Here is a 14,948-nt window from a genome sequence, read left to right as displayed (position 1 = left end):
CCATCCCAACAGGACGCTCTCTGCCAGAACTGTAAGGTCTCACGAACAATCGAATGACTAGTTCATTTCAGAACCTTTTATTTCATACCATTTTTGTTGTCAGATTTTTTCATTATTGTGTCAAAAATTTGTTTTCAATATGCTTATGCACGTATACGTTTTTGAAAATCCCAAAAGCCCTTTTGTGTCACATTTTTCTTGCTGCAGTGTAGAATATGTACACGCAAATATATCGGTTTTTGCACATTTAACTTGCTTACGTGAGCACAAATGTGTTCGACATGCACATGCAGTTTCATTTCCATTATTTGCTTATCATAGATAACTGTAAGGACGAAAAACCGATCAAGAATTTGATGAATCAAAATCTTCACCTCAATTTTATTGTCATAATATTGTACCGCATACCTCCTTGTAGTGATGAAAGACTAGGTGCTTCTGGACATAGAAAGCTATCAGAAGAGTGACTATCAACCACAGGGTCGTTGGGTTTAAACTTGTGGCTGGTCACGTATTAGCGTCATCACTACACCAGTAGGAGGGAGTGAGATGTAGTTACAAGTCAATCCACAAAATAAACAGTTTTCCATTAATCGACACTGACAACGACTTTTAACGAACATTAACTGGTTGGATGCTGTTAGAGCCCTAGTCAATAATCTTGATCGGATCACCGTTACACTTCTCCTGATCCAAATTACCAGTTCAGCAGTCTAACATTTTACTACCTTTGTCTGATAGTAGTGAAACCACTATCAGACGACACAGGTATATATAGCCTTAATAGCCTCACAGTTCTATGTCAAGCTTACTCATATAGCTTACAAGGGTATGTTTAAAGGGCTGAAATACCCTTGTTTGGTGATTAGATTTCATAAGCTCAGCTGTATCTAAGATGTATAGTCGTTATACGACGTACGGAGATAAAAAATGTCAATCATTTATCCTATGCAGGTTCGATGTGATTGGAAGTATTGGACGTTTGATCTGCAGTACCCGGGATGTTGAATATAAGCCCTGTTTTATGTAAGTGCGCAAATATTATACGTTTTTATGATCACTATAGATTTAAAAGTTATCCTGTTTGTGTTGGCATCATCCTCTATGTAGTATCGTGCTGATTACGCAAGTGTTCACTTAGCTTAGTCAGCCGCGTTGTTTTTGGGTTTCATCAGCTTAGCTGGGAGGTAGTGCCAATGATATTTATAGTACGTTTCCGGTTTTGTAAGTAACAGCAAAGTGCTTATTGGTCTGGCTAACAGATGCAAAACTCAGCACACATTTGTTCTTCAAGTGGCTTAATATTCGAACAACAGTTAAAAGTACAGCATTTGATCCCAGTCTACTTGACTATGGTGCTAAAAGATCCAACCTTAAATTAGGTCGCAAGTTTGTTGTGCCGAAAGCCAAAGATAATTACTGCTCTTACCATTTAACATGGTGATATTTTCAATACTCAGTCCATATCACTAGCACTCCTAGTTTTAAACATTTAAAATCATTAGTTCTTATATTCGGCAGATGATATGTTTCCCTTGATTATTGCTTCTCTAGGTGAGCAATCCAGTTTGGGGGACTGTAGTACTAAGGTTCAAAAAGTGCAGAAGTTGGATAGGGGTATGGTGCTTCAGCACCTATGTGACCAGCTAGGAACTATGATATGTTTACTACACTGGAGATACGGTTCCAATATTGACACGAGCACTGATGTAATCGTTTTGTTACACTAGAGTAGACCACTAAATTCTTTGTAAGTGGTTTCTCAGCTTAGTTAACGCCTTTTGTAGATTGTAGTGTGTATACTGTCTAGCATTTGCATCTAAATTTTCAGTTCCGTAAATACAAATTGTATGTTCTACTTTAAGCATTAGTCAGTTTTGTATAGCAAACTTCGATTTCTTTTTTTGACTAATAGTTAGCATTCTTGTGTAAAAATCATGAAGTATCGTATGGTACGGCGTCTGAACATTTTTATGCACTCTCGATATCAACTTATGCACTACTATCCTATATCCTTTTTCTCACCGTTTTAGACCTGTAAACTTCAAAGTTCAAAATGCCTGACACTACTTCTGCAGAGGTAAACTTTGTGTTTCTCTTTTTCTTATTCTGTTTTTTTTGCTTAAACGTGTCGGTACGAAAGGGCACCACAATAAATATGCGCCCCACAATAAAAAAATCAGATTGTAAAGACATAAGGAGAGGAAGGTGAGCATAATAAAAAGAACAATATATAAGTAAAAACAAGTGAATGTGAGTAAAATGCTGTGGGAAAAGTAGTTCCGTTGAAAATACAAACAAGAAGAATTTTGGTTTAAAAAGTTCTTTTCACTTTTATGAAAGTAAAAGCAATTACTACTATAGGACAGTCACTGGCTTTCACTCTGAGACATATCTAGTAACATCTCTAGCCATTGTAATGCAATGCCACTAGGACCCCAGCCAAGGAGTCGCAAAGGACCTACAAAAACCAGTCTTGTACACGTTTTATGCCTTGGCACTCACTAACTGACCACCCTGTTTAATCCAATTAGTCGTAGCGTTGCAGATAATGCACGATATGGAGTTCGCTGGTAGGACATTCACGGCATATGCCCAAGCTACCGAAGTTGATGTTTCAGGACTATAACAACATCTGAATTAGTCATTGTCCAAGACAACTTTATAGTTAAGGCACATTCGATGTTGTATTTTACTTTTTTTCAAATTGGATTTCGAACATTGTGCTACTCTTGATGTCTTGTAGGATTTATAAACTCCACTCTAAAACTGGTTGTTGTTGGCATGTACAGTTCTTTATTAACCTAGTTGTTTGTGGGATGCAGCCCCATGAAATATATCGCTGTGATAGTGTTATATGTGGGGAGTTGTCTGGAGTAGTTGAAGGAAAGCTGAAAATGTTCAAATCAAGTCGGTATCTGTAAACTAACTATTGAAATCCCAATGATCCGATTACTAAACTATCATACTCATAGTTTCAAGTTACTCATTTAAAAGCATGGTGTCGTGAAGTATCTCTAACCATTCGTTAGAGCTTTTTAGGAACTATAATTCTTGATAGTATTCAAGCGAATAACATCTATATTACTAGTAAGATAAACTAAACACTTGCAGGTAGTTTACTATTTTATTTGAGTAATGGTCGACACAGCAGGACACTAGGTAATGCGCATCTGCAGCTGTCTAATGCGGCTTTCACCGATCATGGCAAACGGTCCCTGTACTCAGGTTGTGATATATCTTATTAGTTAACTACTTCTATGAATTCGGTGTTCATCTTGTTGTGCTAATAAGGTATGGCAACTTGGACCGATGCATATATGTGCCTGGTCCTATGTTGTAGCTGACTGACTTTCAGTTTTGAAGTCCATTCTTTGTCAGAGGTTTGCGCTTAGCAACGGCTGGCAATATATAAACGTTGTAATGACATCGTCAGTTGACAAGTCGTGTTTGTTTGTATGGTTGTATTTGGTTCTTACATTACATTTTCTTATAACTGTTACTTTAGTATTGTGATCAGGTTGTCTCTATAATTAGTAGGACCTGATACTTTAAGTGAAAGTACCCAATTGCCAACTTCCGAAGTTTCATTGAGCAGGATTATAATGTGTTCATACTAAATATGAGTCAATTGTCACAACTATCACAATGTGAAATATTTTATTTTTTTGTTCCATTCCCCCAATTTGTCATGTTTAGGTCGTGCCAGCCGTTGGTGCAACAGGAACACCTGCTGTTCAACAACAACAAGCCCAACCAAACAAATGGGGAATGTTGAAGGCATTTGCTTTCCGTCTGCTCACAGCATACTTTGTCCTCAACTTGTTTCGTCGTCCATCACCTAACCAGATGGATCCAAGTAAAACGGTTATCCCAGCTACAAATCTTTATCAGTCGGGTTCTCTGATGGATTTATTTGTCTATTTAAGTGAAGATCCAACATTTCATTCTTTTAATAACTCTAATGCTTTATTTTGGTATGAACCCAATATTACGTATGGGGATTGGAATGGCGGGCCAGACGGAGATGGTTCATATTCAAAGATCAGTGAAATTCATTGCAGTCAGGTGAGTTTTTGCTGTCTTTTTGAGTGTATGAACACTTTAATATAAATAAATAATAATTTACTGTTTAATCTATTCTTCGGTATTTTATAATGTTAACTGTCATAAGACGGTTATGCTATTCAAATGTAGTTGACTGTACGAACATGTCTACATAGTTTCTACCTACACATTCACTAATTACGGTTATGTCCTAACAAAGTAATGGTCTTGTGGATATCTGGTCCACTTTGGAAGTCAAATGTATTCGATATGGTTAGCTTCAACATCCAGCTAACCTTAATTATAATCGAATAAAGACATGAAGTAAACTTTATAGTTCCTTGTCACCATTTGGAAGAGTGAATAATTAAACTACCACTTTGCTATCATTCCGTTTCGGGCATATGTTTATACACCTTAATGGGCCCAACATAGTTACATTTGAAAGATCACGACACAACGGTAGCAAGTGTATTGTATGAATAACTGAGTCAAAAGTCTTTAATTTAGGATGATAGATGATAATATATATACAACTAAAAACTGCTGTACTAGGGTGGCTAATGTAAAGTAGCAGTGAAGACTGTTATTGTCTTTCAACATGTCTTTTCATAAGGTAGATGAATCCCAATAACTACTTGTAAACTAATAAGTGGCTGTAGATTCATTTCGGTTTATTCAGCCAAGCACATTATAATGTGTAAGCTTAGTGAATCTGTACTAAAAGTTTTTGGCATTAAACTTAAGTACGATAGTGGCAATATGCAATGTTAAGCGATTGCTTAAACTTATAAGGAACGAGTCTAAAAGGGGTGGCAATTTACATGGGTGTTACTAAGAAAATTTGGTCTATGACCAAATTTTATGACGGCAGTTGATTTTAATAGACAATTCAACTTGCTTCTGGCTACCTTTCAGTTGTCCACTATCCACCACTGTCATGAATAAGATACTTTACCCAAAGTTAGAAATACATGAAAAGGTGTCAGGTCTTCATTCGGTCACACTCAAATATATAACGGATAATCTCTATCAATAACTAGTTTACGATATAAAGTTATAACACTGTGTTTTTCACACCACCTGCCTAGTCTCATCAATTCTTGCATTTTAATGACTTACAAAATCTTGACATTTATACAAGTCTCGTCTACCTTTGATAATTGTTTATAGTTGAACGAAAAGCGAAATATCAGGACGATTGAGTATCCTAGAATTTTGTGTGTGTCACTGCATGTCTTCAATATGATCGTATAAAAATTGTGGACAGACAGGAGTTACGAATAGTCCATTGTACACATTTTTGAAACAGTGCCTGTGGGTGGCAAACCATCTAGTAATTCGTGCTAGTGCTATTTGTGCACTATTAAATAAAAAAAACTTGTCGATGAGCTTTTTACATCTAAATTGACTGAAAAAACTCAAAAACATTCCACACATAAGTAACCGCTGGCTATCTTAATTTTATTTATTGACGTAAGAATGGGTTATAATTAAGTTACCCTAGGAAGTCATCCATCAATTTTTTATATGACAATAAGCTTTTACGTTGACCATTGTAGTTGTGGCGTGATCCCTTTCTTTTAGCATATATATATGTATCTTGGTTTTTATTGTATCTAAGCCTTTTCATTAAACTATATCCCTCCACTCTACTTGTCTTTCTTTCTTTTGTCATTTAACATACCAAGTTTTGGATAAGAGGTTAACGTAAATAACCCTCGCAAAATAAATTTCATCCATTATTCATGAGTTTATTATGATTACCAGAGTAGACGTATATTATTGTGTAAATCGTTTAACCCTGGCCAGATTTTCGATTTTCCTGTAAATAGCAGATCATCACGATAGAAAATCACTTCTTCACTCTTGTTGACGTGTATTATTTGCCTTAAACTACGTTGAATTAATCATTCCCCCATTTTTCTCTCTCTGTTTTTGTAGTTTCCCAACCTTATGTTCAATGGTTCATTGTATATACATGTATATTTTGTTAAACCTGGTTTCTCACCAGATCCAAATACGGGCAATAACTATTCACTGAAGTACACTGTATATAAATCAAAAAGTAGGTATTAAAATGCTTCCGTCTCTTTTTTCCCTTTTGCCTAACATTTCTATTAGCATACAATTCATACTGTTTACAACCCCATTGCAGTCATTTAAAAAAGACGGTTTAAATATCGACACATGGTTTATTGATTATTTTACTGTATTGTGTTTCAGTGTTGACGCGTTACAAACGTCGTCGTTTATCCCGTACCACAAATCTAATCACAGGTCATACTGATTCTCATCCAGATTTGGTAGCTGGTTCTTCGACACCATCTGATGTACAATATTTACCTCCGACCACTCATTGGCATCCAAATCTAACTATTAACTTAGTTGATGACCATTCTCCATGGGTTAAAGGTTCTGTCCCAGTTCCTTTGGATCAATGTAAGTATTCTATTTTCAATGAAAAGTGGTGTACAGTTTTACTCTTATCAGCTTTAATGCAATACGTGTACTTGGAAGTCTAAGTTTGTTAGTACCAAACATTCTTACTCTTTTTGTTTCAAATAACTTATAACTCAATAAAAGAAATGTGATTTTTGTTTCACAGTGTGTCATACAATATTATCTGATAATTGTTCATGAAGTTATCAGTATATACAATAAGCATTTAATTCATTGACATATCATTTTTCAAGTCCCTACTTTTATTTTAATTACTGGTGTTTAGTCTCTTAAACAGTAACTGCTAATTTTTACATTGTTCTCTTTGTTACTTCTGTCATTACTAGCAAATTTTTCCTACTATTAATGCTATCGATGAAAACTGTTTGATAGGTAGTCTACTTCTTAGGTTTTCGAATTTTCATAAGCCTGAATATTTTTACAAGTTAATATCAAACCAGTTAAACTTGTTAACTAGGGATAATACAGTAGGTTATTTAAGTGTATTCTGGGTCATTATGTGATCATTTTAATGTACATGTACCATTGGAATCAAATATTTATTGGGATTTGAATGACATTTTAAACAATGACAACTCAAGGAGGTAGCCTAAAATTCGGTCTCATAAGATCAATAAAAGTATTTTTGAAGTTGCATTCGTTTATTTATTTATTTATTTGAACACATAAATATTAGTACAAGGGGGCACCAGATATATATGCGCCACACAAAAAATGTCATTTCATTTAATTGTGTGAGGGCTATGATACTGCCCGGGTGCCCAGACCGAAGCAGGTAGTTTTCTTAGGGGGCCACACCCGGAGCCTTTGACCTAGAGGCCTAATCCACAAGGTAGTGGTGCATCGTAAAGAGATACAGTCCCATGGTAGCCGATGGCCAACGATTGGTTCATACGCCATTCGTTCCCTCAGGATCTTGAAGCCCATGCGCAACTTTGGTTTGGAATGAGGGTTTTCCAACTCCCCTAGGTGGACTTTCCGTGTCCACCAACCCGGTTAAAGTGCCGGACGTTCGCTTTTCGTCCTCTCAATTTCGTAAACAACAGTAATGCCGCGTGAAGGCAGTGAGTAGGACTTCCTAAGCAGAGACTGTATACGCGTGGTCGTGTGAGAGCATTTCTAGAGAGAGGGCGGGCCCTCCCCACTCTCGGCCGTACCAGGGCATTTAGGGGCGTATTGGTAGTACATAAAGCAAAAAAGGCAGTAAGGTTAAAATAGCATCTATACACGATTATTTTGTTCATACTCCTGAACTTTTTATCCTTTGACTGTATCAGGTTATGTAGAAAATTAAAGATTTACTATAAGTTGGGATATTGGATATTCCCAGCTTTACTTTTCATTGGATTTCATATTTAATTGGTGTGGTTAGCATTATAACTGACCAGCTGCTTTTGTTCCTGTTTCATATGTATGTAATTTGCAAAGCAATGGTCAATTTCTGTTGCTAACTTCTTCCTTTCAAAATAGACCTTTATTTCATTTCGATGGTTAGTGGTTACGAAATTCATCGAAAAAAATTATTTTGCATGTCTGCATTATGCTTTTACATTTGGTGAAAATAATAGTAGTAGCTATAAAAATGTTATCTAAAACCGAAAGATATGCAAGTTACCATTTCGGTATACGCATTTTCTCCTTAACATATGAAATCAATACTGTTGCAGATAATCACTGTTATCATGGTTAAATTTTCAGTCCACGTAATCTTTGCACTACAAATCATTATTTTAATCAGATTTTTTTCGTATCTGCAACTTTTAGGCGTTGCATTATTGTTATTATTAGTCGATTGTGGGTTCAATACAAAGTTATAGTGCATATTCCAAACTCTGGTGAAACTCTTGATTGTATAAGTGTAAATCTACATTCAGCTTTTTATTTGATTTTTTTATTCTTCGGTGAATCTCATTGTTATAAGTTTCAACTAATTGATCAAGTTTTATTCTTTGGTTGAATTTAATCAGAAAAAGAATAAGTGGTAGCTATTTTTCAATGTTATTTGCTTATTGTTTCAAGGTTTGTTGTTGTATGCGCTTCCACGGTAGATTAGTGACTCACATTGTATACTGTTTATTTGTTTGTGCTAATTAAACGTGATTGAAATGCGCTTTTTGACCGTTATTTATCAAGATAATAAACATATATTTAACGCAGTTAGTTTTTATGGAGTGTTGTCACCATTTTGTGAGTTTGGTATTTATCGATTTATTAGCCGATGTAACCAAACGTGTTCTTTGTGCACAAAGTTAAAACTACAGACTAATTTATAATTTTGTATTAAGTGAACTTATAGATAATAACGAGATTTTCTCGTTATTTGAAGGTTAAATTTTTATATTTATCATAAAGTGGTATTTACTGAAAATCAAAATTTCTCTGTGGTGAAATATCTGAGTCCGATTGTTATCGAGCTTTCTCACCGACTACTTACATCTTCCAGGGTCTAATTAAAGGACTCATGATCCCTAAACATGCGTACTGCATATAGTAATCCCCTCACCATACAACTTTAATTCATCATTTATACAATGAATAGATTGAGTGTCATTAATCGATACCAGTACCAACTAAAATTATGCAAATTGTCGTTTGTCGCATATCTCATGTCTTTTATTCAACAGCTTTTTTTACCTAATATTTAATGTATTTCTCAAGTAAAATAATGATTGTTTTTTTTTAAAAATATCTCAAAGTATGCAAATTATTTTAATCGACATTGTGCTCTCAATTTCTTCATGTATAGCAACCATATTTCCACTAAACGAACATGAAATGATCACCTATAGTCACCATGCTAATGTGTATAGTATGTACCGGTCGTATGACGGAATTATTTATCGTTTTCCAACTACCTCAAATTATATAAACATTTAATAGAAGTGTTTTCTGTTCTCAGTAGTTTAATCAAAAAAGGTTAATATTTGCAGTGGTCATCATTATTTTGCCTACTTCTGTATATCCTGAATAAAATCTCATAATTACTTCCTATACTTTGTCATTTAAAAGATTGTTTTTATTTGACCTTTAACATCATGGCAAGTCTTTTTGTCATCATTAGAAAACTTGAATCTTTAATAAACTTTCTAATTAGATTGGGACAACCACTCGTTTCACTACACAGGCTATACATTATTTAGCTGCTAAAAATGGCATAAATTCTGACTAATATATATATATATATATATATATATATATATATATATATATATATGACTAGTCTTTTTTATAAGTTAACGAATGAACGTTTCTGAAATCGCTTGGGGTTTTTACTGATTTTTCAGTTATCGAGTTTTATTCGCCGACCAATGAATATTATCCCGTTGTTTATCTGAATGATTATTGGAATCTAAATGAAGATTATAAACCAGTGAATGAAACTACACCAATACTACCAATTCATATTACTTTAGCACCTTTATCTCTATTCAAATGGCAGTTGTACGCTGCACAAACAGCTAAGAAAACTTGGTTCAATCAGTTGATGGCCACTTCTATGTTACCATCAGAAAATGAAAATGATGAGGAACAAGATACAATAAAGGTAAAATTTATGATGTGGAGTACAAAGATTTTTCTTTTTTTGAGTTTTAGTATGAACTTTGTTCTTGTTTTCATAAAGCAGTTCGTTAATTATTGTGATCTTTTATTGTTTTTGTAAATATAGACAGTTTTTGTTATTTTATCATAGTTAAATCTATAAATTTGAACATAATACATAACCAACATTACTTACTGCATTTTTGTTGTGGAAGTGAGATTCAGTTATAAGCCATGGGTAAGAATTGAAAAGGTCACACTTGTCCACAGAATTTAGCAAAAATATACTAGTTACTGAACGTTGTTTAAGTAGTTTAAGTGAACTGAAGAGACATCAAACAGTGTGATTGAACAGAATTACCATCATTTACTGTTTTATTGAATTTCGTTTGTTCACAAGTGTTTGATCAACCAACGTGTATAGTGAGGAATTAACAACCTTTCATTGAACTCTACACAGAATAACCTCCAATCATTCATCCAAGAAGCAGGTGAAATCAAACTTTGACTACTCAAGGTTATCTTGCATCATTTTTCAGTCTGGTCCGTAAATTAGTTTTACGTAGCGAGTGTATTTGATTAACCAACTATAGGTTACATCCCAATCGAATGTGATATTGACATATACTGAGATATCTTTTACTTATGTTAAAATGTCTACACCAGTATTTCAGTAAACGAAGTAATTTCTTTTGTAGGTATGGAAGATGTGTTAGAGTTCTTTTGAGTATTGGGTATATTGCATTTACTCATTTTGTACAAATTATAAATCAATACGACAGAATTTTCACTTGTAAATTAAGAAACTAAAAAGTGACAACTAGTTTGCAACTGGGGAATTGAGAATGAAAAAAGATCTGACTCACTAACTAACCAGACTCCTTGAACAGAACGTCATCTATCTGCCGTCCATTTTGATTTCCTTATAAGTTTTTAAAACTTAGTTATCTGTAGTTTAGGGGAGTTTACCTCTTTACTGTATCATACACGAAACTTGTTTAATACTTATTGCTTCTGAACTCGGGTGACTGTTTATTGAGAAACATAATATTGAAAGTTTGTCATCAATAGTTGATTTTTTACTAGTAGGAACTTTTCGAATCGGGAATTGGTTATAAACGTACAGAACTTAGTGCCGAAATTTTCAAGTGTTTGATTTAATGCATCGAGATGGATATTTTGGTATTGCCTAGTTGCTCAGAACTTTCGTGAATGAAGCGGATATTTTAAGACGTTTCTTTAATAAACAGTTAATCGCTTTAGAAAATTAACCACTGTCAAACAAAACCCTCTTAATGACGATGGAAAGATTAGTTTCTCGATGAGACGTTATGTCTTCTCGTACATTATGTTAATTGGTGGGTCGCTAGACATATTGTGTATGGTCAAAATTTTGTTGGTGCAAACCAATAAATTGAAACTAAATTGATTAACAACAAAAACACCTGGACTAGGAAATATTTCTCATGAATTTGGATTATAAAATTTGGCTGAAAATCAATGAAGCAACTCATGATGGCACCAAATGGTTGCAGAAAATAATTTGTACAACAATTAAGCCGAATATCTTGGTCTTAATTTCAATATCACGTCAGTGGCTTAGAAACCTCGTTTCGGTTGTACTTTAAATGTGACGTAACAATGTTTGTGTCGGTGTTACCAGTCGAACACCAATTCCGCGAGCTGAAGCTGGCTGTAAATAACATAAAGTATTATTTAATCAAAAAAAATGTTTTATACAAAGTCTAGAATGAATCGTCTATCATTCAACCATAATGTATCATTGTGCATCGTCTGTCTAATAATGCCAACTAAGACATGCTGATCACAAACTTGTCTTCTATAACAACTTGTCAAGCAATATCGTTAACCACGATTTTTTCATATCGCTACTCAACAATTTATTATGTTTACTTCACTTTATCCTCCATTTGTTATTCTATGCTTGATTTTTCCCTTTTCCTCTTCGTAATACATATAGAAAGCACTGATCGAAACAAATCCTTTGCTTTTAGCTGTAACAGTTGTCGTATCAATTGTCCATAGTGTTTTTGAATTGTTAGCATTTAAAAATGGTGAGTTCAATAAATCATGTCATATTTTCTTTCTATTTTCCTGTTTTCATTCTGATTTAAAACAAATATTGTTTTGACTGTATTTAGAGTCAGTGTGAGCATAGTAATATCTATTTTGGTAAATTTCAATATGTGTAATCAACAAGACACCTGATTTCGTACTTACATGTTTTAATACTCTACATAGTGGCTAAATAATAGTTAAAAAAATCCATCTATTGTTGTCTGAAAGTTTGATATTTCCATTCAATGAAGAGAAAAATCAAAGCACTCTAGTTTCTTAAGACTTAAATCAAACTTTGTGATTGTTGGTCAAAATGTATTCATACGGTTTATGCTTCTGCGAACAATTTTGTTTGATTTAATTGATTTCGTGTTTAAGTGTGGAATATATTTCTTTTACAATCCTTTAGATATACAATTTTGGAAAACAAGAGAATCCTTAGAAGGTCTCTCAGTTCGCTCTGTATTTTTCAATGTCTTCCAGTCATTCATTGTTGTGCTGTACGTACTTGATAACGATACCAATTTTGTTATAAAACTATCAGTTGTTTTTGGACTGTTAATTGAGATCTGGAAAATCAAGAAAGTCCTTTCTTTCAGAGTAAGTTGAGTTATACAAACATAAAGAGATTCTATGAATGATTAGTCTTTCTATTTAATTAGAAATTTTTTGTAAATAGAAAACCTAAAAATATGTCGTCTTTATTTAAAAAACATTGAGTCAATAAACATATTTAAAACAAAATTATTGGAAAAAATCAGACATTGTTATGCGAAAATGAACAATTTCGCTTATCTAACAAGTGGGTCTCCCAACTCGATTATTCCCGGGTTATCAAACAGTGCCTCAAATATATTCATTCTTTTATCTTCCTATAGTTATTGAGTTGTTTCTACTTATTTCATACCTATATTAATTTTTGTATTCTACCACGTTACTTGTTACTTTCGAACTGTATTCACTGTCTAGTGTCACACTATCGCAGTACCACTTTCAACTTTACATATATATATAAGTACCTTAAATTTTTGTACAGCATAGAAATCTAAGCATCGATTGTGCAGTATTACAACAAATAATTGTTTATCAATACGGGCTGTGTGCGGAGATTTTCGGATTTCATAGATATCAGGAACCGACCTAAGTTAAACAACCATTCGTAACCAGAAAGCATTGGACAACTGTTTTGTTCTAGTATGAGACTCCTCAGTAATGCATATCTACGACCCCACCTGGAATAAACCCCAAACCATTTAGGTCTCACGGCGCTAGTTTTGCGTTTAAAATACTGATTCGACACCCAGTAGTGTGCACGTCTAATTTCTGTTGATTCACAATATTGAGTAACTATCTTTTGTTGTTTTTAGTGAGTGATTGCCTCACCAAACATGTTTAAACTTCGCTGACCATAACTCCTCACTAGAACTCCTTGAATTACCTCTTGAGACCAGTCACTAGTGTGCACACCATTATTTTTAATATATGGGGCTTGTAGAGTGGTTTAAATAGATATGGAACAATTATTTTAGTTGGATTATTTAAACAGTTGAAAAATAATTGTGGCAAATAATTGAGCAGGTCGTCCGGTACGAGTCCTACGTTGTAGCTGACTGACTGACCGGTACGAGTCTATCAGGCTGTTACCACATTTCAACACATGTAAAGGAATTTATATTTTACAAAAAGAATATAAAATTCTTCGCCTTCCTCTATCATATCTATTGGCCATAAGATTAAACGCATTTGCTTACAGTTTCTGATGATATTTTTTGAAATGATTTCTTACACTTTCAATAGTATCACCCCTTTTTATTGTTCTTATTCCGTTGATTTAGTTTAATTATGATTCGTTGATATTCAATGTATTTCCACGTATTCATGTGGATTACCAATCATCATACGTAGAAAGTGATACCAAAAAATATGATCAGGTAAATTATATTAAAATTTTCTGTTGTTATAATGTTTATATCGTGAAGCGTGTTGGGAAATTTCAACTGTGCCACACATACCCGTTAAACATTATCTTACTGTACTCAGTCACCTGTAATGTAGTTGATAATACCAGAGTTACCGAATATTTAGTCTATTTTATGACAATCTATGGAAGAATGATGAATAGAATTAAGCTGTAGTTGTTTAGAACTGGATTCTAGTCCATGAATCTCTCCTAGAATAATGCACAAAGATAGCTTCTTTTTAGTGCTGAAAAAGCAGTCGTCTTATGTATGATGTGGTTGGCCAGTACTAAGACAGACTCAGATCACAAGTTCATATAACCTTCCAGCATACCAAGTTTTATTGTTTTTATTGGCGTCTATTTTAGTATATTCAGTTTATCATCTCTGTTGTATCAGTTTCTTGGCATTCACATATCTTAAGAGAAGAAATGATATTTGAATTTCTACTATTTTTCAGATGGCTTTCCGATATTTATCATGGATTTTATTCCCATTGTTAGCAGCTTATTGTGGATATTCATTAATATATGAAGAGCATCGTGGTTGGTATTCATGGATACTTTCTGTCTCTTACGGTTTCCTGTTGACGTTCGGTAAGTTTTTGTCATACACTTGTAATAAACCACTAATTTTGATCGAAGTAGCTTGAAATAAATAATTGTAGAACAGCGTTCAAATCATCAATTCATTCAGCTTTCATTGGGCTACAGCGTAATATATTTTGATAACGTGACAATCCCTGTCGATTTAAAAAGATCAAGCGAACAGTTTTTATTTACGTTTTATGATTTAGTACAATAGTATAAAGGCGTAAATATACACCCATTCTCACACAATAAACTAGACTTTATCATTTTG

At 33.9% G+C, this 14,948-nt stretch overlaps 1 protein-coding gene across 1 annotated transcript; it reads left to right on the top strand.

Annotated features, from left to right (window-relative positions):
- Positions 1-989: 989 nt before the first annotated feature.
- Positions 990-14,739, top strand: Smp_198530 (cleft lip and palate associated transmembrane protein-related; the record flags this gene model as incomplete). Its single annotated transcript, XM_018789843.1, has 10 exons — positions 990-1,026; positions 2,034-2,080; positions 3,700-4,068; positions 5,992-6,115; positions 6,274-6,489; positions 9,795-10,054; positions 12,032-12,125; positions 12,539-12,729; positions 13,965-14,060; positions 14,548-14,739. Exons 2-10 carry the CDS (start codon positions 2,057-2,059, stop codon positions 14,737-14,739), a joined length of 1,566 nt encoding a protein of 521 aa, XP_018655245.1. The 5' UTR covers positions 990-1,026; positions 2,034-2,056.
- Between the last annotated feature and the right edge of the window lie 209 nt (positions 14,740-14,948).

This window comes from Schistosoma mansoni, chromosome W (genome assembly GCF_000237925.1).
Source record: "Schistosoma mansoni strain Puerto Rico chromosome W, complete genome".
Taxonomy (NCBI): domain Eukaryota; kingdom Metazoa; phylum Platyhelminthes; class Trematoda; order Strigeidida; family Schistosomatidae; genus Schistosoma; species Schistosoma mansoni.
Note: the sequence above shows the minus strand (reverse complement) of the source record. Positions and strands in the feature narration are given on the sequence as shown.